At 40.3% G+C, this 20,422-nt stretch overlaps 1 protein-coding gene across 2 annotated transcripts in view; it reads left to right on the top strand.

Moving 5' to 3' along the window:
• LOC139387615 (EFR3 homolog A (S. cerevisiae)) overlaps nt 1-20,422 on the top strand; it is a 265,181-nt gene that overhangs the window by 67,583 nt on the left and 177,176 nt on the right. For both annotated transcript variants that reach the window (XM_071133989.1, XM_071133988.1), the window contains exon 5: nt 11,422-11,572. In XM_071133989.1, coding sequence (XP_070990090.1) covers nt 11,422-11,572 — 151 coding nt within the window. The remainder of the gene's footprint in view (nt 1-11,421; nt 11,573-20,422) is intronic.

The raw sequence follows: 20,422 nt of genomic DNA, 5'->3' as shown, positions 1-20,422 counted from the left end.
ATTCTGTACCTGTACCCCATGTATATAGTCATGCTAATGTTATTTTACTGCTGCTCTTTAATTATTATTTTTACTTAACACGTATTTTTCTTAACCTCTTTGGGCTGAGATCTTCCTAACGGGATCGATATGACAACAGCCAGTGAAAGTGCAGGGCGCCAAATTCAAAACAACAGAAATCCCATAATTAAAATTCCTCAAACATACAAGTATTTTACACCATCTTAAAGATACACTTCTTGTTAATCCCACCACAGTGTCCGATTTCAAAAAGGCTTTACAGCGAAAGCAAACCAAACGATTATGTTAGGTCAGAGAGAAATTGTTAAGTCACAGAAAAACACAGCCATTTTTCCAGCCGAAGAGAGGAGTCACAAAGAGCAGAAATTGAGAAATTAATCACTAACCTTTGATCTTCATCAGATGACACTCATAGGACTTCATGTTACACAATACATGTATGTTTTGTTCGATAAAGTTCATATTTATATCCAAAAATCTCAGTTTACAAACATCCGATGATTTTGCAGAGAGCCACATCAATTTACAGAAATACTCATAATAAACATTGATAAAATATACAACTATTATGCACAGAATTATAGATACACTTCTCCTTAATGTAACCTCTGTGTCAGATTTCGAAAAAACTTTATGGAAAATGCACGCCATGCTATAATCTGAGTACGGCTTCTCAGAGACCAAAAAACCCCAGACATCTGCCATGTTGTGTAGTCAACAGAAGTCAGAAATAGCATTATAAATATTCACTTACCTTTGATGATCTTCATCAGAATGCACTCCCAGGAATCCCAGTTCCACAATAAATGTTTGTTTTGTTCGATAATGTCCATTTATGTCCAAATACCTCCTTTTTGTTCGTGCATTTAGTACACTATTTCAAATTCATGACGCGCGATCACTAGGAGCAGACAAAAAGTTAAAAAGTTCCGTTACAGTCCGTAGAAACATGTCAAACAATGTATAGCATCAATCTTTAGGATGTTTTTAACATACATCTTCAATAATGTTCCAACCGGAAAATTCCTTTGTCTGTAGAAATGCAATGGAACTCAAACTAACTATCACGTGAATGCGGATGATAAGGTCGTGGCACTCTGCCAGACCACTGACTCAAAGAGCCCTCATTCCCCCCTCCTTCACAGTAGAAGCATCAAACAAGGTTCTAAAGACTTTTTACATCTAGTGAAAGCCTTAGGAAGTGCAATATCACCAATATCCCACAATCTTCGATAGGCAATGAGTTGAAAACCTACAAACCTCAGCTTTCCCACTTCCTGGTTGGATTTTTTCTCAGGTTTTTGCCTGCCATTTGAGTACTGTTATCTTCTTGGATATAGGGGGCGCTATTTTAATTTTTGGATGAAAAACGTTCCCGTTTAAACAAGATATGTTCTCACGAAAAGATGCTCGACTATGCATATAATTGACAGCTTTGGAAAGAAAACACACTGACGTTTCCAAAACTGCAAAGATATTGTCTGTGAGTGCCACAGAACTGACGTTACAGAAAAAACCCAGATAAAAATCCAATCAGGAAGTGACGCATTTTTTAAAACCGCCTCATGGCAATGACTCCTTATATGGCTGTGAAGAAGCTAGGAGTCAGCTTACGTTTTCCACGTTTTCTCCAAGGTGTCTGCAGCAATGTGACGTATTTGTAGGCATATCATTGGAAGATTGACCATAAGAGACTACATCTACCAGGTGGTCGCTTGGTGTCCTCCGTCGCAATTATTGCGTAATCTCCAGCTGCAGTATTTTTCCGTTTTCTTCTGATGAGAAGGCAACTGCCACCACTGATAGATTATCGAATAGATATGTGAAAAACACCTTGAGGATTGATTCTAAACAACGTTTGCCATGTTTCTGTCGACATTGTGGAGCTAATTTGGAAAAAAGTTTGGCGTTGTAAGTGACTGCATTTTCCTGTGTTTTTCTTAGCTCCGTTTTGTTCATCACATTTGGCTATTTCTTCTACACAAATAATATTTTTGGAAAAAATAAACATTCGCTATCTAACTAAGAGTCTCGTCATTGAAAACATCCGAAGTTCTTCAAAGGTAAATTATTTTATTTGAATGCTTTTCTTGTTTTTGTGAAAATGTTGCCTGCTGAATGCTAGGCTTAATGCTATGCTAGGCTATCAATACTCTTACACATGCTTGTGTAGCTTTGGTTGAAAAGCATATTTTGAAAATCTGAGATGACAGTGTTGTTAACAAAAGGCTAAGCTTGTGTTTGAATATATTTATTTCATTTCATTTGCGATTTTCATGAATAGGAAATGTTGCGTTATGGTAATGAGCTTGAGGCTATGATTACGCTCCCGGATACGGGATTGCTCGACGCTAGAGGTTAAACTCAGACATCATTCAAACCATTTTAGAAACTTCAGAGTGTTTTCTATCCAAATATACTAATCCCATGCATATCTTAGCTCCTGGGCCTGAGTAGCAGGCAGTTTACTCTGGGCACCTTATTCATCCAAGCTACTCAATACTGCCCCCCAGCCATAAGAAGTTAACTGCATTGTTGGTTAAGCGCTTGTAAGTAGGCATTTCACTGTAAGGTCTTTACCGTTTGTATTCGGTGCATGTGACAAATAAAAATGGATTTGATACAACAATCTGTACTCTTAATTTTTTTACTTAAAAAAAAAAAGATCTGGCAACCCCACTGCAATTCGACCCAGACCCCACTGTGTTGTGTAATCATTTAGAAAATCCCTCTTAAAAACATACTTGTATTTCGAAAAGTCGCTTTGTAAGGCTCTGGTTTTATAGTCATTCTAAGTGATTTCTCTCCTGTGATTTAATGTGTTGCGAAATGCTTTGTGGAAAGTAATAAACATTCATTAAGGACTAAAACTGGGGTCTGTCTGATGAAATTTGCAAAAATAGAGTGGCAGCGCTGAATCAATACAGCGATTATATTGACAGAAATTACATTTCATTGGGTGTGATTTACCCCTAAAGCTGAAAACCAAAGAGAGAGACACACGTAGACCAAGAAAGTGTTAGTTTCAAATGGCACCTTATTATTGGCGTTGTAGTATGTGTGACTAACTGCTTGTCATTGCCCAATATTGCCCATCTGTGTTCACTGTCCAAGGGTTGCCAACCCCATTCGCTGGGCAAGTTCTCTGATTTTGCTGTAGCACCCACAGACTATTTGAATGCTAATGAATGGAATGGAAATGTGAAACTAGAGTAGTGCTACATTGTTAAATCGTGTACATTACAGTGGCTTAGTTGCTAGTTGTTCTTATTTTTTTTGGCACAATATCTTGAATTGTTGGCACAATATTCATTCATTTTATGTACATTCACTCGTGAAAGTTTTCACATTTTGCTGCCTTAAAAGGTAATCTAAAACATTTTTTTTTTCTACCTGATCCACTTCTTCAAAGTTAACAAATTAATACAATTTCATACATATACAGTGCCTTTGGAAAGTATTCAGACCCCTTGCATATTTCCACATTTTGTAGGCTTACAGCCTTATTTTAAAATGTATTAAATAGTTTTTCCCCCCTCATCGATCTGCACACACTAATGATGAAGCAAAAACTGGTTTGAAGAAATTGACTAATTTATAAAAAATTGAAAATTGAATTCAGACCCTTTACTCAGTACTTTGTTGACGCATCTTAGGCAGTGATTACAGCCTCGAGTCTTCTTGGGTACTACGCTACAGGCTTGGCACACCTGTATTTGGGGAGATTCTTCCATTTTGTTCTCTGCAGATCCTCTTAAGCACTGTCAGGTTGGATGGGGAGCACTGCTGTACAGCTATTTTTAGGTCTCTCCAGAGATGTTAGATCAGGTTCAAGTCTGGGCTCTGGCTGGGCCACTCAAGGACATTGAGACTTGTCCCGAAGTCACTCCTGCGTTGTCTTGGCTGTGTGGTTAGGATTATTGTCCTGTTGTAAGGTGAAACTTTGCCCCAGTCGGAGGTCCTGAGCACTTTGGAGCAGGTTTTCATCAAGGATCTCTCTGTACTTTGCTCTGTTCATCTTTGCCACCACCATGCTTCACCATAGCGATGGTGCCTCCAGACATGACGCTTGGAATTCAGGCCAAATAGTTCAATCTTTGTTTCATCAGTGCATCTCCTCCTCAAAGACTGCACCAGATTAGCCAGTTCTTGCTGTAAAATGTTACCCCACTCTTCTACCAAGGCACCATCGATAAGAAACATTACTGTGCAGCCGTATTCATTGATCTGGCCAAGGCTTTCGACTCTGTCAATAGCCACATCCTCATCGGCAGACTCTACAGCCTTTCTCAAATGATTGCCTCGCCTGGTTCACCAACTACTTATCTGATAGAGTTCAGTGTGTCAAATCGGAGGGTCTGCTGTCCGGACCTCTGGCAGTCTCTATGGGGGTGCCACAGGGTTCAATTCTTGGACCGACTCTCTTCTCTGTATACATCAATGAGGTCGCTCTTGTTGCTGGTGAGTCTCTGATCCACCTCTACGCAGACGACACCATTCTGTATACTTCTGGCCCTTCTTTGGACACTGTTAACCTGTTGCGACGACCAAACCCGGATCCGGGATTCTATTTATAGACCTAAGCTCATTACCATAACGCAACGTTAACTATTCATGAAAATCGCAAATGAAATTAAATAAATATGCTAGCTCTCAAGCTTAGCCTTTTGTTAACAACACTGTCATCTCAGATTTTCAAAATATGCTTTTCAACCATAGGAAAACAATCATTTGTGTAACAGTAGCTAGCTAGCGTAGCATTTAGCATTAGCATTAGCGTTAGCATTAGCGTTAGCATTTAGCAGGCAACTATCACAAAAACAAGTAAAGCCTTCAAATAAAATAACTTACCTTTGAAGAACTTCTGATGTTTTCAATGAGGAGACTCTCAGTTAGATAGCAGATGCTCCGTTTTTCCAAAAAGATTCTTTGTGTATAAGAAATAGCTCCGTTTTGTACATCACATTTGGCTACCAAAAAAAAAAAAAAAAAAACGAAAATTCAGCCCTCAAAACGCGAACTTTTTTCCAAATTAACTCCATAATATCGACTGAAACATGGCAAACGTGGTTTAGAATCAATCCTCAAGGTGTTTTTCTACATATCTCTTCAATGATATATCCTTCGTGGAAGCCTGGTTTCTCCTTGCTCTCAAATGGAAAAATAATTGCACCTGGCTTTACGCTCCAATTTCGACGCAGGGACACCAGGCGGACACTTGGAAAATGTAGTCTCTTATGATCAATCTTCCAATGATATGCCTACAAATACGTCACAATGCTGCTAACACTTTGGGGGAACGACAGAAAGTGTAGGCTCATTCCTTGCGCATTCACAGCCATATAAGGAGACAATGGAAAACAGAGCTTCAGAAATTCTGCTCATTTCCTGGTTGACGCATCATCTTGGTTTCGCCTGTAGAATGAGTTCTGGGGCACTTACAGACAATATCTTTGCAGATTCTGAAACTTCAGAGTGTTTTCTTTCAAAAACTGTCAAGAATATGCATAGTCGAGCATCTTTTCGTGACAAAATATCGCGCTTAAAACGGGAACGTTTTTTATCCAAAAATGAAATAGCGCCCCTAGAGATCAAAGAGGTTAACAACCCTCCAGGCAAGCTTCAATGCCATACAACTCTCCTTCCGTGGCCTCCAATTGCTCTTAAATACAAGTAAAACTAAATGCATGCTCTTCAACCGATCGCTACCTGCACCTACCCGCCTGTCCAACATCACTACTCTGGACAGCTCTGACTTAGAATACGTGGACAACTACAAATACTTAGGTGTCTGGTTAGACTGTAAACTCTCCTTCCAGACCCATATCAAACATCTCCAATCCAAAGTTAAATCTAGAATTGGCTTCCTATTTTGCAACAAAGCATCCTTCACTCATGCTGCCTAACATACCCTTGTAAAACTCACCATCCTACCAATCCTCGACTTTGGCAATGTCATTTACAAAATAGCCTCCAATACCCTAAATTGGATGCAGTCTATCACAGTGCAATCCGTTTTGTCACCAAAGCCCCATATACTACCCACCATTGCGACCTGTACGCTCTCGTTGGCTGGCCCTCGCTTCATACTCGTCGCCAAACCCACTGGTTCCATGTCATCTACAAGACCCTGCTAGATAAAGTCCCCCCTTATCTCAGCTCGCTGGTCACCATAGCATCTCCCACCTGTAGCACACGCTCCAGCAGGTATATCTCTCTAGTCACCCCCAAAACCAATTCTTTCTTTGGCCGCCTCTCCTTCCAGTTCTCTGCTGCCAATGACTGGAACGAACTACAAAAATCTCTGAAACTGGAAACACTTATCTCCCTCACTAGCTTTAAGCACCAACTGTCAGAGCAGCTCACAGATTACTGCACCTGTACATAGCCCACCTATAATTTAGCCCAAACAACTACCTCTTTCCCTACTGTATTTAATTATTAATTTATTTTGCTCCTTTGCACCCCATTATTTTTATTTCTACTTTGCACATTCTTCCACTGCAAATCTACCATTCCAGTGTTTTACTTGCTATATTGTATTTACTTTGCCACCATGGCCTTTTTTGCCTTTACCTCCCTTATCTCACCTCATTTGCTCACATCGTATATAGACTTGTTTATACTGTATTATTGACTGTATGTTTGTTTTACTCCATGTGTAACTCTGTGTCGTTGTATGTGTCGAACTGCTTTGCTTTATCTTGGCCAGGTCGCAATTGTAAATGAGAACTTGTTCTCAACTTGCCTACCTGGTTAACCTCTAGCGTCGAGCAATCCCGTATCCGGGAGCGTAAATAGCCCGTATTACCATAACGCAACGGAAAATCGCAAATGAAATAAATATATTGAAATCATAGCCTCAAGCTCATTACCATAACGCAACGTTTCCTATTCATGAAAATCGCAAATGAAATAAATATATTGAAATACAAGCTTAGCCTTTTGTTAACAACACTGTCATCAATAATTCATGTAGTCTCTTATGGTCAAAATATGCTTTAACCAAATCTACACCCCATGAGGCAGTTTAAAAAAACCTTCCTGATTGTATTTTTATCCAACAGGTCCCAGACGTGCTCAATGGGATTGAGTTCTGGGCTCTTTGCTGGCCATGGCAGAACAATGACGTTCCTGTCTTGCAGGAAATCACGCACAGAACGAGCAGTATGGCTGGTGACATTGCCATGCTGGAGGGTCATGTCAGGATGAGCCTGCAGGAAGGGTACCACTTAAGGGAGGAGGATGTCTTCCCTGTAACACACAGCGTTGAGATTGCCTGCAATGACAACAAGCTCAGACCGATGATGCTGTAACACACTGCCACAGACCATGACGGACCCTCCACCTCCAAATCAACCCTGCTCCAGAATACAGGCCTCGGTGTAACGCTCATTCCTGAGACGATAAACACAAATCCCGACCCATCACCCCTGGTGAGACAACACCGCGACTCATCAGTGAAGAGCACTTTTTGCCAGTCCTGTCTGCACTGATGGAGGGATTATGCGTTTTTGGTGTAACTTGGGCAGTTGTTGTTGCTATCCTGTACCTGTGCTGCATGTGTGAAGTTCGGATGTTCCGATCCTGTGCAGGTGTTGTTACACGATCATCTGTCCGTCCTGTCTCCCTGTAGCGCTGTCTTAGGCGTCTCAGTAACGGCTTTGCAATTTTTTGCCCTGGCCACATCTGCAGTCCTCATGCCTCCTTGCAGCATGCCTAAGGCACGTTCATGCAGATGAGCAGAGACCCTGGGCATATTTCTTTTTGTGGTTTTCAGAGTCAGCAGAAAGGCCTCTTTAGTGTCCTAAGTTTTCATAACTCTGAACTTAATACCTACCCTGTGTAAGCTGTTAGTGTCTTAACGACCGTTCCACAGGTGCATGTTCATTAACTGTTTATGGTTGATTGAACAAGCATGGGGAAACGGTGTTTAGACCCTTTACAATGAAGATCTTTGAAGTTATTTGGATTTTTATGAATTATCTTTGAAAGACAGGGTCCTGAAAAAGGGATGTCTCTGCTGAGTTTAGGTATACTTTCTTACTTACTACCGGTCAAATGTTTTAGAACACCTTCTCATTCAAGGGGTTTTCTTTATTTTTACTATTTTCTACATTGTAGAATAATATTGAAGACATCAAAACTATGAAATAACACATGGAATCGTGTAGTAACCAGAAAATTGTTAAACAAATCAAAATATATATATTTTTTGAGATTCTTCAAATGGCCACCCTTTGCCTTGATAACAGCTTTGCACACTCTTGGCATTCTCTCAACCAGTTGCATGACTGCATTTCAATTAACAGGTGTGCCGCCTTAAAAGTTAATATGTGGATTTTCTTTTCTTAATGCGTTTGAGCCAATCCATTGTCTTATGACAAGTTGGAGGTGGTATACAGACGATAGCCCTATTTGATAAAAGACAAAGTCCATCTTATTAAGCAAAGCGATATGATCGTCAATAATTTATTTTAGACATGAAGGTCAGTCAATCTGGAAAATTTCAAGAACTTTGAAAGTCGCAAAAACCATCAAGCGATATGACACTGGCTCTCATTAGTACCGCCACAGAAATGGAAGACCCAGAGTTACCTCTGCTGCAGAGGATAAGTTCATTAGTTACCAGCCTCAGAAACTGCAGGCCAATTAAATGCTTTACAGATTTCAAGTATCAGACCCATCTCAACATCAGCTGTTCAGAGGAGACTGAGTGAATCAGGCCTTCATGGTTGAATTGCTGCAAAGAAACCACTACTAAAGGACACCAATAATAAGAAGAGACTTGCTTGGGCCAAGAATCATGAGCAATGGGCTTTAAACAAGTGGAAATTTGTCCTTTGGACTGGAGTTCAAATTTGGTTCCAACAGCCGTGTCTTTGTAAAATTATGATCAACTTGTGTTTTTCCCACCGTAACGCATGGAGGAGGAGGTGTGATGGTGTTGGGGGGGCTTTGCTGATGACACTGTTTGATTTATTCAGAATTCAAGGCACACTTCACCAGAATGGCTACCACAGCATTCTGTAGCGATACACCGTTCCATCTGGTTTGCACTTTGTCCTATAATTATTTTTCAACAGAACAATGACCCCTCCAGGCTGTGTAAGGGCTATTTTTTTCAAGGAGTGATGGAGTGCTGCATCAGATGACCTGGCCTCCACATTCACTGAGCTCAACCCAATTGAGATGGTTTGGGGATGAGTCGGACTGCAGAGTGAAGGAATAGCAGCCAACAAGTGCTCAACAAATGTGGGAACCTCTTGAAGACTGTTGGAAAAGCATTCCAGAAGCTGGCTGAGAGAATGCAACAGTGTGCAAAGCTATCAAGGCAAATAGTACCAGCAAAACACTAGTCTCAACTTAAACAGTGAAGAGGCTGGCCTTCTAGGCAGAGTTCCTCTGTCCAGTGTCTGTTCTTTTGCCCATCTTAATTGTTTGTTTTTATTGGCTAGTTTGAGATATGGCTTTTTCTTTGCAACTGCCTAGAAGGCCAGCATCCCGGATTCGCCTCTTCACTGTTGACGTTGAGGCGGGTGTTTTGCGGGTACTATTTAATGAAGCTGCCAGTTGAGGACTAGACACTCTAATGTACTTGTCCTCTTGCTCAGTTGTGCACCGGGGCCACCCACACCTCTTTCTATTCTGGGTAGAGCCAATTTGTGCTGTTCTGTGAAGGGAGTAAAATAAAAGTGATTTTCTTTAAAAAAACAAGGACATTTCTAAGTGATGCTAAACTTTTGAATGTGTGTGTGTGTCATATATATATATATATATATATATATATATATATATATATATATATATATATATATATATATATATATATATATCCTAGATTCTAATTAATTCAAAATGAAGATGTATGTCTTTACACCCCAGACGTATTCCTTGGTGGAAGTACCTTTGGCAGCCAGTGAAAACATAATGACAGTGAAAACATTTTTTTTTTAGAAACTTGTGCAAATCTATTAAAGATTAAATATTTCATTTACATAAGTATACACTCCCCTGTTTCAATACTTTGTAGAAGCACCTTTGGCAGTGATTATAGCTGTGAGACTTTAAGTCTCAAAGACTTTTCCACACCTGGATTGTGTAACATTTATTATTTTCAATATTTATCAATGTCAAATTGGATGTTTATCAGTGCTGGACAACCATTTTCAGGTCTTACCATAGTCTAGAAAATCTAACTCGGCCACTCAAACATTCACTATCTTCTTGGTAAGTAACTCCAGTGTAGATTTGTCCTTGTGTTTTAGAATATTGTCCTGCTGAAAGGTTATCTCCCAGTGTCTGGTGGAAAGCAGACTGAACCAGGTTTTCCTCTAGGATTTTGCCTGTGCTTAGCTCAACTACATTTTTTTCATCATGAAAACTCCCCAGTCCTTATCGATAACTAGCATACCCATAACATGATGCAGCCACCACTATGCTTGGAAATATGGAGGGTTGTACTCCGTAATGTGTTTATTGGATTTTCCCCAGACACAGCACTTTTTAGTCAGGACAAAAATGTATTGCTTTCCCACATTTTTGGCAGAATTACTTTATTGCCTTGTTGTAAACGGAATGCATGTTTTGGAATATTTTTATTCTGTACTGGCTTCTATTTTTTAACTCTTTTAAATTAGGTTAGTATTGTGGAGTAACTACAATGTTGTTGATCCATCCTCAGTTTCCTCCTATCACAACCATTAAACTCTAACCATTTTATTCACCGTTGGCCTCATGGTGAAATCCCAAGAAATGTGGAGTAGGTTGTCTAGATCTGCACTAAAAAAACTGTGCCACGGGTGTTTAGACTAGGCACTGTATGTTATGGTCTGCCTGTAATGGCTGTGACATGAAAACTAACCCCGGTGCCTGCTTGTCATTGCCCTGCACCCTCAACACATAATACATCCAATGCCAGTCTTCGAGAATGGCTGCCTGGCTACCCAAACTCCTTGCTCCGGCCAAACGAAACGCCATGCCCACGGATGTTAGTTTCTTCTCCGCAATGAGTCTGAATTTGAGTACTTCCCCAACTATTTCTAGAACACACACATTTTGACCATTCTGATTGGTCCCTGAAATACTGATGGGTTGGGCCAGAAATGGAACACATTTGGGTCATGCGGCATTTAGAAAATGTGTCATTGGCTTTGATTCTCTGATTGGTTCGAGATTTTCCAATCGCCGATAACTTAATTTTGTACAACACCTCTCATTTTGACGTCACCACAGACCACTTCAACGATGGCAGTCTCAGACTGAATTATGTAGCAACAAACAGCAGTGGAAGAATTCAGTTTGAGTCGTTAGGCAACCAGAATGGCTACTCTGCTACCTGAACCATTTTATATTTTATAAATATACTGAAAATAATTAACATTCTCTTGACCCATGCAGGTACGTAGTCATCGCCATGGAGGCTCTGGACCAGCTCCTGATGGCCTGTCACTCCCAGAGCATCAAGCCCTTTGTGGAGAGCTTCCTCCACATGGTGGCCAAGCTGCTGGAGTCCCGGGAGCCAGACCTGCAGGTCCTGGGGACCAACTCGGTAAGTAACACCCCATGGTCCTGTGTGGCTCAGCTGCTCGACCATGGCACTTGCCACGTAAGGATTGTGGGTTCGATTACTGCTGTTGACCACCCATACGGAAATGTATGCACACATGACTGGAAGTCGATTATAAAAATACAGTGCCTTCAGAAAGTATTCACATCTTTTGACTTTTTCCACGTGTTGTTACATTACAACCTTATTCTAAAATGGATAAAAAAAATCCTCATCAATCTACACACAATACCCCATAATAACAAAGCAAACGCAGTTTTTTGAAATATCACATTTACTTAAAATATTTAGACCCTTTACTCAGGTACTTTGTTGAAACACCTTTGGCAGCGATTACAGCCTCACGTCTTCTTGGGTATGACGCTACAAGCTTGGTACACCTGTATTTGGGGAGTTTCTCCCATTCTTCTCTGCAGAGCCTCTCAAGCTCTGTCAGGTTGGATAGGGGGCGTCGCTGCACTGCTATTTTCAGGTCTCTCCAGATGTTCAATCGGGTTCTAGTCCGGCTCTGGATGAGCCACTCAAGAACATTCAGAGACTTGTCCCGAAGCCACTCCTGCGTTGTCTTGGCTGTGTGCTTAGGGTCGTTGTCTTGTTGGAAGGTGAAGGAACCATCTTGGTGGATTCCAAACTTATTTTTAAGAATAATGGAGGCCTCTGTGTTCTTGGGGACCTTCAATGATGCAGACATTTTTTTCCCCAGATCTGTGCCTCGACACAATCCTGTCTCTGAGCTCTACGGACATTTCCTCATGGCTTGGTTTTTGCTCTGACATGCACTGTCAACTCTGGGACTTTTATATAGACAGGTGTAAGTCTTTCCAAATCATGTCCAATAAATAGATTTTTACCACAGGTGGACTCCAGTGAAGTTGTAGAAGCATCTCAAGGATGATCAATGGCAACAGGATGCACCTGAGCTCAATTTCGAGTTGATGGGAGGCCCTCAAAGTGGATTTAACGAGTGGCGCAGTGGTCTAAGGCACTTGCATCGCTGTGCTAGCTGTGCCACTAGAGATTCTTGTTTCGAGTACAGGCTGTCTCGCAGGCCCATGGGGCGGCACACATTTGGCCCAGCATCATCCGGGTTAGGGGAGGGTTTGGCCTGCAGGAATGTCCTTCTTCTAACGCGCATTAGCGACTCCTGTGGCGGGCCGGGCGCAGTACACACTGACAAAGTACACGTTGACACCAATGTGTGGCTGGCTTCCGAGTTGAGTGTGTATTGTGTCAAGAAGCAGTGCCGCTTGGTCGGATTGTGTTTCGGAGTACGCACAGCTCTCAACCTTCGCCCCTCCCTTGTCCGTACGGGAGTTGCAGCGATGAGACAAGACTGTAACTACCAATTGGATACCACGAAAATGGGAGAAAAAGGGGGTAAAGAAGCTGTGAGTCTTTCTGGGTAAGTCTCTAAGAGCTTTGCACACCTGGATTTTACAATATTTGCACATTATTCTCTAGGCAGCCGTTTTCAGGTCTTGCCATATATTTTCCATAACAAAGTGGTTTAATACTTATTTGACATGTCAGCTTTTCATTTTTTATTAATTTGTAAAAATTCCTAAAACATAATTCCACTTTTTGGGTGATTGGGTTTATTTTTTATTTTATTTCACCTTTATTTAACCATGTAGGCCAGTTGAGAACAAGTTCTCATTTACAACTGCGACCTGGCCAAAATAAAGCAAAACAGTGCAACATAAACAACACCACAGAGTTACACATGGGATAAACAAATGTACAGTCAATAACACAATATAAAATATGTATACAGTGTGTGCAAATGACGTAAGGAGGTAAAGCAATAAATATGCCATAGTGGCGAAGTAATTACAATTTAGCAATTAACACTGGAGTGACAGATGTGCAGATGAGGATGTGGAAGTAGAAATACTGGTGTGCAAAAGAGCAGAAAATGTTTTAATATGGGGATGAGGTAGGTAGGTAAATTTGGTTGGATGTGCTTTTTACATATGGGCTGTGTACAGCTGCAGCGATTGGTAAGCTGCTCTGACAGCCGCTGCTTGAAGTTACTGAGGGAGATATGTCTCCTACTTCAGTGATTTTTGCAATTCGTTCCACTCATTGGCAGCAGAGAACTGGAAGGAAAGGCGGCCAAGGGAGGTGTTGACTTTGGGGACAACCAGTGAAATATTCCTGCTGGAGTGCATGCTACGGGTTGGTGTTGCTATGGTGACCAGTGAGCTGAGATAAGGCGGAGCTTTACCTAGCAAAGACTTATAGATGACCTAGAGCCCGTGGGTTTGGCGACGAATTTGTAGCGAGGACCAGCCAATGAGAGCTTACTGGTTGCAGTGGTGGGTAGTTGGTGACAAAACGGATGGCACTGTGATAGACTGCATCTTATTTGCTGAGTAGAGTGTTGGAGGTTATTTTGTAAATTACATCGCCAAAGTCTAGGATTGGCAGGATAGTCAGATTTACGAGGGTATGTTTGGCAGCATAGGTGAAGGAGGCTTTGTTGCGAAATAGGAAGCCTATTCTAGATTTAACTTTGGATTGGAGATGCTTAACCTGTTGCGACGACCAAACCCGGATCCGGGATTCTATTTATAGACCTAAGATCATTACCATAACGCAACGTTAACTATTCATGAAAATCGCAAATGAAATGAAATAAATATGCTATCTCTCAAGCTTAGCCTTTTGTTAACAACACTGTCATCTCAGATTTTCAAAATATGCTTTTCAACCATAGGAAAACAATCATTTGTGTAACAGTAGCTAGCTAGCGTAGCATTTAGCGTTAGCATTAGCGTTAGCATTTAGCAGGCAACTATCACAAAAACAAGTAAAGCCTTCAAATAAAATAACTTACCTTTGAAGAACTTCTGATGTTTTCAATGAGGAGACTCTCAGTTAGATAGCAGATGCTCAGTTTTTCCAAAAATATTATTTGTGTATTAGAAATAGCTCCGTTTTGTACATCACATTTGGCTACCAAAAAAAAAAAAAAAAAAAAAAAAAAAAAAACGAAAATTCAGCCCTCAAAACGCAAACTTTTTTCCAAATTAACTCCATAATATCGACTGAAACATGGCAAACGTGGTTTAGAATCAATCCTCAAGGTGTTTTTCCACATATCTCTTCAATGATATATCCTTCGTGGAAGCCTGGTTTCTCCTTGCTCTCAAATGGAAAAATAATTGCACCTGGCTTTACGCTCCAATTTCGACGCAGGGACACCAGGCGGACACATGGAAAATGTAGTCTCTTATGGTCAATCTTCCAATGATATGCCTACAAATACGTCACAATGCTGCTAACACCTTGGGGGAACGACAGAAAGTGTAGGCTCATTCCTTGCGCAATCACAGCCATATAAGGAGACAATGGAAAACAGAGCTTCAGAAATTCTGCTCATTTCCTGGTTGACGCATCATCTTGGTTTCGCCTGTAGAATGAGTTCTGGGGCACTTACAGACAATATCTTTGCAGATTCTGAAACTTCAGAGTGTTTTCTTTCAAAAACTGTCAAGAATATGCATAGTCGAGCATCTTTTCGTGACAAAATATCGCGCTTAAAACGGGAACGTTTTTTATCCAAAAATGAAATAGCGCCCCTAGAGATCAAAGAGGTTAATGTGAGTCTGGGAGGAGAGTTTACAGTCTAGTCAGACACCTAGGTATTTATAGTTGCCCACATATATAGGCCAGTGACACAATCTTAATATAATCAATTTTAAATTCAGGCTGTAAAACATGTGGAAAAAGTCCAAAGGTGTGAGTACTTTCTGAAGCCACTGTTAGAAGGAATGCAAAATAAACTGCCATATGGATTGAATTTGAAAGATTTGTCATTTCATTGGGATTCAATGTAAGTGTTTAGGACCGTGGTTGAAAGACTGTGTTCGAATGAAATGTACCTCACTCATGCAATTCATCCCCCCCTCATTTATGGTCATTTAAATGTATTATTTCATTACTGTTTTAAACAATGTGAAGTTCGGATATCCTGAATGTTTGAAAGTTGGTCTTGTATCTTAAATGGCATAGAATAGATAGATGGAATGATTGGACTGGTTGATTGATTAATTGATTGATGGGATATCCTGAACATGTGAACATGTGGTTTGGTGTCTCCATCTTGAATGGTGAGTCATTTTATGGAAACATTTATATAGTTATAGTTTTAGAAAGATTTTAAAGAATTTGAAGTTCTTAAAAACTTTAGTACATCACTGAGGCTGAGCTCCCTGCCATCCAGGACCTCTTTATCAGGCGGTGTGAAAGGAAGTCCGGAAAAGTCATTAAAGACTCGAGCCACCCATAAGCCTGTTCCCTCTGCTTCTGCACGGCAAGCGATACCGGTGCAACAAGCAGACCTGCCAACGTGCACGCTGTCGTGTCTTTACTATCATTAAATTGAAGACTTAGTTTTTATCAAAGATTCTCTGTAATTAGTATTACGTGATCAAACTGATTAATCATGTAACTGTAATTAACTAGGAAGTCGGAGCACCAAGGAAAATATTCAGATTACAAAGTTATAATTTCCCAATATAACCTTTCAAATATTTTATATCTGATCAATTAGTCTTCGTATTAATGAATGATTTACTTTACCTCACGTTAGTCTCATTCCAGTCGTAAATTGTTGGTTATCTGCACGAACCCAGTCCTTATTATGAGTCATCCATACATCAATTGTCTTAAATCATTTATTTATTACTAACTAAGTAATTCACAGAAATGCATAAACAAACAAAGTGGTTGCAAGAAATGATAGGAGAATGTGCCCTAGTGGGCTAAACCGGAATGGCGGCTTGTTAGACAAGAGGGAAGTGGGGGTCGACTAAGAAGTCACTACAGAGTTAATAATTATAACAATTGAAATGCTAATCCTTTACACATGAACACTCACTCATTTGGGAACAATTGCAATCAATATATATATATTTACGCTCATTGTGTCGTTTTGATCTTTGTTGAAAAGTTAGTTTCTGTTGGAGAGTTTTCATCCTCTCTATCTCGTGGTTAGAATGGATTGTTCAGAGCGACATTCATTCCTTTTGTTGTAGAATGGATGTTTCGGCGGTTGTTCTTCGCTTTCAATGATTCCTAGCAGCAGACTAGTAATTAATATCAAAGACTTGTTCTTATTCTGTCGGTATCGATAGTCTAAGAGTTTAACCACGTGGTATGGTTAAAAGATTCAGCAATGGTCTGCAACCTTTGTCCTCCCGTGATTGAGAAAAACATGCTTTACTGAGAATTTCTCAAAGTTGGGTTTTATTCGGAATTGCAGAAAAGGGTCCTCATGGGCGGTCCTCTGATTTTGTTCAACTCAAAAGGGAATTGGAGTTGCCTTCATTAAACAGTCCAAAATCACATGACACAATTTTACAAACAGTATCATACTCACTCATTCATCTTATACAACAATTAGATGTAAACCTCATATCTGAGGCTATTATATAAACAGCGTTATGGTAATGTGGCCGCACCGTCTCCCATGAGCTTCCCCAAGTTCTAACAAACGGACCAGTTCGTAGCTGGATTCTTCACCGATCTTTTATACCTTCTCCGGAACGTAAACGTTGTTCGGGACCTCAAGTTCTGTGAGGTGGAAGAAATTCCTTTGTTCTCTATGAAAATTCACTCTGTCTCTATACTGTGTGGCCATGAGGAGATCCTCAGGAATTTACGACCTCCTTCTGACCACAGCAGCCTAGTTGAAGGAGGAAAGGGGGAGTCAGGGAGAGGGGGATGGGTCTTGCTGTTCCCAAAGAGGGCAACGTCATGACAACAAATTTTGTGTGACAACTACGCAATTCTCTGTCCATGTACGCTGGTACGAGATTGGAGTTAATGGTACGCAGAAATGAATAGGTCCTGATAATTATTGTTATTGTTTCTTTTTTTTTTACATTTGAATAAAAAATTAATCCACTGAGTAAATCTAACATCCTGATTCTCGAACTGCCACACAGATGTGTACAGAGTTTGTGTCAACGGACATGAAGAATGATGTATCATTATTCGACGTAGCTACCTCGTGTCTGCCCCTCTTCCTGTTTGTTGTAATGCTGAGATTCCCGACTGTCAGCTGTACATAAACACATGGACAAATCCCTTTGACTCTGTGTGTTGTGGAAAGGTAAACACTAATTGTTTCAAGCTAACTTTAGAGAACATAAGATGGACATTCAGTGGGCTCTGAAGTGCCAGCTGTTCACTCACATTTGCTAGTGAAAGAAATTAAATGCAAATACAAAAAATAACTGTTCGCATTTGTGCGAGTGTGATATGCATTTAATTCCCAGTAGTTGTATTTTCCACGTAACATTACAAGGATCACGCAACCTGATAGACTGTAACTGTAATTTTAATCCACGTCACAAAAAGCATTACAAAAGTATAATCAAATATAAACATCTTGTCGTTAAACAACCTCTTGGAACTACCCATCTCGGATCCGGGAGAATTGTCATCAACTACACTAATTAGCATAGCGCAACGGTCAAAATATATTACTAGAAAATATTCATATTCATGAAATCACAAGTGAAATATAGTGAAACACAGCTTAACCTTTTGTTAATCACCCTGTCATCTCAAATTTTGAAATTATTCTTTACAGCCAAAGACAAGCGTTTGTGTAAGTTTATCGATAGCCTAGCATAGCATTATGTCCAGCTAGCAGCAGGAAGCTTGGTCACGAAAATCAGAAAAGCAATCAAATTAATAGTTTACCTTTGAGCTTCGGATGTTTTCACTCACGAGACTCCCAGTTAGACAGCAAATGTTCCTTTTGTTCCATAAAGATTATTTTTATACCCAAAATACCTCAGTTTGTTGGCCACGTTATGTTGAGAAATCCACCGGAAATAGCAGTCACGACAACGCTGACCAAAATTCCAAATTACATCCATAATATCGACAGAAACATGGCAAACGTTTTTTATAATCAATCCTCAAGGTGTTTTTCAAATATCTATTTGATAATATATCAACTTTACGCTCATTCTTCAACAAAGGCGTGAAACTACGTCAAAATGCTGTAGACACCTTAGGGAATACGTAGAAAAAGGAATCTGGTTGATATCCCTTTCAATGGCCAATAGGAACACAACTGTTTCAAAACATGAGTCACTTCCTGATTGGATTTTTCTTAGGCTTTTGCCTGCAATATCAGTTCTGTTATACTCACAGACAATATTTTTACATTTTTGGAAACTTTAGAGTGTTGTCTATCCTAAGCTGTCAATTATATGCATATTCTAGCATCTGGTCCTGAGAAATAGGCAGTTTACTTTGGGCACGTTATTTTTCCAAAAATGAAAATAGTGCCCCCTAGCTTCAAGAAAATGAAGTCGGGAGTTTAGAAGACTGTGCGATGAAGAATGAATGAGTGTCTGGTATCAGCTATAGAGGCAATGCTTCTAAAATGCCTTTGGACTAGATTTGAGATTTTATTAATTTCGAAAATCAGAATTTTTTTATGCACTGCAAAGAAATACAGTAGGGCAGAGTCTGGTCAACATGCGCACAGATCAGGCCTGGAGAGAAATCGGCACAATGAAAGGGGGGGGGGGGGGCAGCCTGGTCTACTCCCACCTTTCGACTGTGATGTTGGGGATATTGGTCATATTCCACAGTAATTAAGACTGCGAACCAATATTTAGTCTCGTTGCCAAGAACAAAACCCAGTACAGAGCCTCCCTCAGTACAGACATGCTGAGTGACCTCGTTACCAGGAAGGTTTCAATGATTGCCAGAGGAACTGTTTGCCCTGCTGCGTAAGGCTAAATCTGCTAGCTACCAGGCAAATCTGTCTAGGAAATTATTTCCTGAACGTTTGAAGGTCTCCAGAAGATTTGTGCTCACCCACTGTTTCCTATCGTAGCTTTTTAGTTTTTATTATGGATAATATGTTGATTTGATACTGATGCTCTGCTTCAAACATTTGTTCTTCTCATATCAGAGTTTAAAAAAATAAGACATTTGTACCTAAAAAAAACTAGTATAAAGGCCCTTTATGTGTTCTTTCTAATTACATCTTGTTAATGACATTTACCATATGTGTAAATGGAATGCTATTGTTTTGGCAAGTCTGTTGTGTCATGCACAAAGTAGATGTCCTAAGTGATTTTTTCCAACAATTGTTTACAGACATATTATTTCACTTGTAATTCACTTGTAATATCACCAGTGGGTCAGAAGTTTACATACACTAAGTTGACTGTGCCTTTAAACAGCTTGGAAAATTCCAGAAAATAATGTCATGGCTTTAGAAGCTTCTTATAGGCTAATCGACATAATTTGAGGTGTACCTGTGGATGTACTTCAAGGCCTACCTTCAAACTCAGTGCCTCTTTGCTTGACATCATGGGGAAATCAAAAGAAATCAGCCAATTTCCAAATGCCTGAAGGTACCACATTCATCTGTACAAACAATTAGTACCCAAGTATAAACACCATGGGACCACGCAGCCGTCATACTGCTCAGGAAGGAGATGCATCCTGTCTCCTAGAGATGAACGTGCAAAAAGTGCAACTCAATCCCAGAACAGCAAAGGACCTTGTGAAGATGCTGGAGGAAACGGGTACAAAAGTATCTATATCCCCAGTAAAACGAGTCCTATATCGATATAACCTGAAAGGCCGCTTAGCAAGGAAGAAGCCACTGCTCCAAAACCGCCATAAAAAAGCCAGACTATGGTTTGCAACTGCACATGTGGACAAAGATCATACTTTTTGAAGAATTGTCCTCTGGTCTGATGAAACAAAAATGAACTGTTTGGTCATTATGACCATCGTTATGTTTGGAGGAAAAAGGGGGAGACTTACAAGCCGAAGAACACCATC

The sequence above is a fragment of the Oncorhynchus clarkii genome, chromosome 28, assembly GCF_045791955.1.
Source record: "Oncorhynchus clarkii lewisi isolate Uvic-CL-2024 chromosome 28, UVic_Ocla_1.0, whole genome shotgun sequence".
Lineage (NCBI taxonomy): Eukaryota > Metazoa > Chordata > Actinopteri > Salmoniformes > Salmonidae > Oncorhynchus > Oncorhynchus clarkii.
Note: the sequence above shows the minus strand (reverse complement) of the source record. Positions and strands in the feature narration are given on the sequence as shown.